Source organism: Macadamia integrifolia, chromosome 4 (assembly GCF_013358625.1).
Source record: "Macadamia integrifolia cultivar HAES 741 chromosome 4, SCU_Mint_v3, whole genome shotgun sequence".
Taxonomy (NCBI): domain Eukaryota; kingdom Viridiplantae; phylum Streptophyta; class Magnoliopsida; order Proteales; family Proteaceae; genus Macadamia; species Macadamia integrifolia.
In genome coordinates, this window is record NC_056560.1 from 20,644,765 (window position 1) to 20,649,640 (window position 4,876).

The following is a 4,876-nucleotide window of genomic DNA, read 5'->3' on the forward strand; positions in this document are numbered from 1 at the left end:
AAAAAAAAAAAAAATCTTAAAAAGAAATTGGAATGACATTTATTTTTTGCTCGCTCTGTTGGAACATTTTTTCATCTAATTTTTGCTTTCTATTTAACAGTTTCTCATTTGACTCCGAATAAAAAAAAAAATCTCTCCTTTGACCAATTGAGTTACTATTTACCCAATGGGTTCAAATGGTGTCCATAGGTAATAAGAGAACATTTGGGAGTATTATCGATCATTTGTCTATAATGAACATATATTTATGGCCATTAAAAATTGTATGGTTGCTTGACCATGTGTTTTTAAGGAAAAAATTTCCTTTGACCATTGCTGCTAGCAATGGAATGATATCCAATCAAATTACAAAACAACTTTCCTCTTCTTTTGATCTTTTAATAATGTATTAACGTGCACAGAGGGAACAAGGTTATAAAGTTTATTACTATTTGGATGCATAGAATAATATATGTAAAAATGCGAACTATTATTATTATTTTTTTGCTGGAAGAATTACTATTGTTACAAAGATAGTTATTATTTTATTTTTTCAAATAATCATAGAACATTTATTCTACCACATCGACATATGATGAGTCAATTCTGACCATTGGATAGAGAGGACTACACCCCAAGGTGTGGAGAGAGAGGACATGATGACAACCCTTTTTGTATTACCACACATCCCATGTATATCCATCATGGATTTAGGTATCAATATCGACCCGAGTCCCATCGGATTGGTCTGTATCAGTCAATTTTGTCTTAATTTTTTTTACTATTTTATCCGTAATAATATGGATAACTGATCCAAATTGATCAAGTTTTGATATACTGATATGGCTAATACGATGCCGATACTTGAAATATTAAACCATGATGTCCATACATGTGTACTTCTCTAGATTTGTTTTCTGATTTTGAAAATCTTCACTGTTGATTGTTACAAGAAAGAATATGACCATGAATTATGTTTTTAAATGGAAACTGCCAACTCAAAAGTCCAACCATAAAATACCATATATAATATCTCTTTAAAGTATTACAGATTTCAATTCTATTTTAGATCTCATTTTGTTGGTAAATTATTTCATATCTCATCACCTAACCTATATATTGAATATGATCCATGGTATTTTGGCCACATTTAAGACCAGTGGAATGATTAGGAACTTTAAAATATAAAAATAATAATAAAAATCTAATCCACTTGAATGCCTCTAATTGGAATCAAAGCAACTCCCATGCATTTGAGTACCCACTTGGGCAAGGATTCCAAGGTTCAAACTCCAAGACTTGGGCTCACATTAAAGGTAATAAATCTTCGTATAAGAAACCTAATCAGACACCACCATCATCAATATCGAGATGGATCAGATCAACCAATCCAGTTAGTGTTGGCTCCACATTAAAGGATTGTAAATATTGGTTTTTAACTAGATCAAATACCGTCCAATCCTGAGATTAATCTGCTGATCCACTTGATCCAACACCAACTTTTTAAAACCTTGACCACTTTATAAATCAGTCGAGTTGCATTATTCATGCTTTAACATGTAGAGTTGACCATACTAATATAATTTCAAGAAATAGATTCGGGTTTATATATGGCCAAAACCTTTCAATTTCCTACATTTTCTTATCGTCTGGAAAAATCCTATAATCCAAACATATGCACATGCGTCACACGTGTCTCGTTCTTAGTTTCTGAATATTATATAAAAGGAAGAATCCAAAGCTCTCTATGATCTATGACGCATCTAATATAGACCGTTCCAAAGTATTATCCTATGTAGTGTTCCTTTTATCCATACGATTGGGCTCTGAATACCGTGATACCAATCATAGGTTACATATGAACCGTTAGATCTTAAGACCCACAGATAAAGTTGGAACAAGTTTGTTTGTCGAGAAAAGAAGGGATCCCATGTGATGTGACTCATGGTTGACACTGGGAGCCGAAGCCTCCGTCTCTCAGGAAAGACTAAAAAACAAAGAGAGGTGGGAAGTGGGCCCCACCTTCCCCGACTAAAGCGCACAAAGAAGAACCCAAAATCCTTGCCTTTAATGGCTGATCTGGTCAACTCTGACCTCTCTGGCACCAACTAAGCCCCTCTGATTTCCAGGTAGTGGATCGGACGGTCAAGCCCTAGTGTTTGACCTCATCGTCTTCGATCTCTCTCTCCTGGTCACACCAATTCCCTTGACCGGCTTTAGCCCGTAAAAGAAACGGCCACTCCGGTCTCCACCTTCACATTCACCAATCGTTAAAAAAGTAAGGACGCGGTCAGGTCAATGTCGTGACATTTTCCTTTGGGCTAACTGGAAAAACCCTAGATGGTCCAATACTGAAACCACGTGGATGAACCTCATTTGCCTAGGACTTTGACGGGCAAAGGAACGGGCAGATGGGACAGGTCAGTCATCCAGATGCCTCGCATCGCGAGGGCAAAGGGCCATAACAGTTTGACTAAGAATCCCCTCTTTTATTATTATAATCTTTCTCTCTTCTCAACCTTCCTTTTACTTTTTCCTTCTTTTTCTCATCTATTTCTTCTCATTCCATCTCCTCCATTTCTCTGCAACAAGAGAGAGCGAAAGAGGAGTGAGAGAGAGAGAGAGAGAGAGAGAGAGAGATCTTGTCTCTGTTGAGTCTTCTTGGTGTTTCTTCTTGTTGATGGTTTTTTGAAATCATGGCGGTGGAGCTTATGGGTTACAGGAGCGATTCCTTTTCTGCAATCAGAACAGAAGAGAATGCAGTGGAAGAAGCTGCATCTGCAGGGCTACAGAGCGTTGAGAAGCTGATTAAGTTGTTGTCTCAGAGACAGCAACAGCAACAGCAACAGCAACAGCAACAGCAACATCAACAGCAACAACAAGAGCAGTACCAGACCTCGTCAAACCCTATGGCGGCGGCTATGGAGATTGACATGGATTGCAGGGAGGTTGCAGATGTTGCTGTAACTAAGTTCAAGAAAGTGATTTCGTTACTGGATCGTACCAGAACTGGCCATGCTCGCTTCAGAAGGGCTCCTGTGGCTTCTCCTCTCCAAAATAACCCTACCACCGATGAGCCCTGTTCCATGACCTATCAGCATCAGCAGAAACAACCACAGAAAGAGGAGGAGAAAGAGAAAGAGAAGGAGAAGGAGAAGGAGAAACAGTCATCTGGGTCTAAGATTTATTGTCCGACGCCGATCCAACGTTTACCCCCTCTTCCTGTTCCTCATCATCAACATCAACATCACCCTTTCTTCCAACCCACCACCACGAAGAACGGCGTTCTCGAGAGAAAGGAATCGGTGACGACCATTAGTTTCAGTGCTTCTCCATCTGTCTCCGCTGCGAATTCCTTTATGTCGTCGTTGACAGGCGACACGGATTGTAAGCAGCCTTCTTCATCATCGGCTTTTCAGATTACGCATCTGTCTCAGGTTTCCTCGGCAGGACGGCCTCCTCTGTCTTCATCTTCGTTGAAGAGGAAGTGCAGCTCGTCCGACGATGCCGCTGCCAAATGTGGAACCTCTTCTACTGGCTGCCATTGCTCGAAAAGAAGGTTTGTTTCCTCCTTTCTCTCATGTGGCTCTGTTATTTTCTCATTTGGGTTCTGTAGAAAGTTTAGAACTATGACGGAGAAGGTCTAAATCTGTATCTGTTACAACATGATGAAACAGGAAATCGAGGGTGAAGAGGGTTGTGAGAGTCCCTGCGATTAGCTTGAAGATGGCCGATATCCCAACTGACGATTACTCTTGGAGGAAGTACGGGCAAAAACCAATTAAAGGATCACCACATCCGAGGTTTGTAAAATTTCCTGTCAAATCACTGTCTTCCTCTATTCTACTGTTTTCTTTCAATTCACTTACAAATTCAATCAATCGGGCTTCTAGATGAGGTTGTAGAGTCGTTGACCCATCAAAGCTTAATGAAAATTTACTGTGATTAGTATTCTGCTCTGCTCTGTTCGTCTTCCTATTTGTGGATGTCCACTCCACTATTCAGTTTCGAGTCTTAAATGTGATTTGGGTCAAATCCCTTGTGAGTTTACTAGTTTTTCTTATTCTGGTTTTTTTTTGGATCTTATCAGGGGTTACTACAAGTGCAGCAGCGTGAGGGGTTGCCCTGCGCGCAAGCACGTAGAGCGAGCTGTGGACGATGCGGCGATGCTGATCGTCACCTACGAAGGTGAGCACAATCATGCGCATCCCGTCGTCTCAGAGCCGAACAGTCTCATCCTGGAATCTTCTTAAGTTATGTAATTTTCATCATGAAAACAGAAAAGAAAAGAAACCCAGATGGGGATCAAGCAGAGGAAGAAGAAAGAACCCCTGATTTGAGCAATCAGCAAGAAAGAAAGAGTCAAAAAGGGGAGGGCCATGGAGCAGAGAACAAGGGGGGATAGGGAACAGGGGAAAGGGGTCCAAAGCTCCAAAAGTCTAAGGAGATTAATTGGGATTGTTCTTTCCCTGGAAAATACGGGATTCCTTGTTTCTCTTTTCTATTTTTTTAAACTTTTTATCGGTATTGTTAATCTCTAAAGTTGAAATTGAGACTTTAAAAAAAGGAAATGAAAATGAAAATGAGAACAAAGTGGGGCAAATTGTGGATTTGGTTAAAGGTTTGAATACTGGAAAGTGGGTTGGGTTCTGGTCTTCTGCTTTTGCTTTAACATTGGTTCTTGTGAGGAGGATAGAATAATAGATGGTGCTTGATCCTAATCTTCTTTACTTTACTTTACTTGAGCAATAATTAATTGATTAAAGGTTTAAGAATGATTAATAAGAAAAGGACAAAGACGAGGAGGCTAATGGTCAACGAATTGGGGTGTGTTGGGGACCTGGGGGAGAGAGGAGGAAGGAAGGAAGGAAGGAAGGAAGGAAGGAAGACGTTGGAT

General features: G+C 40.0%; 1 protein-coding gene across 1 annotated transcript; it reads left to right on the plus strand.

Annotated features, from left to right (window-relative positions):
* Positions 1 to 2,821: 2,821 nt before the first annotated feature.
* Positions 2,822 to 4,591, plus strand: LOC122075334 (probable WRKY transcription factor 7; the record flags this gene model as incomplete). Its single annotated transcript, XM_042640329.1, is given in 3 exon segments — positions 2,822 to 3,538; positions 3,657 to 3,782; positions 4,070 to 4,591. Coding segments are annotated over 3 exon segments (1,006 nt in total), but the record flags the coding sequence as incomplete, so codon positions are not given.
* Between the last annotated feature and the right edge of the window lie 285 nt (positions 4,592 to 4,876).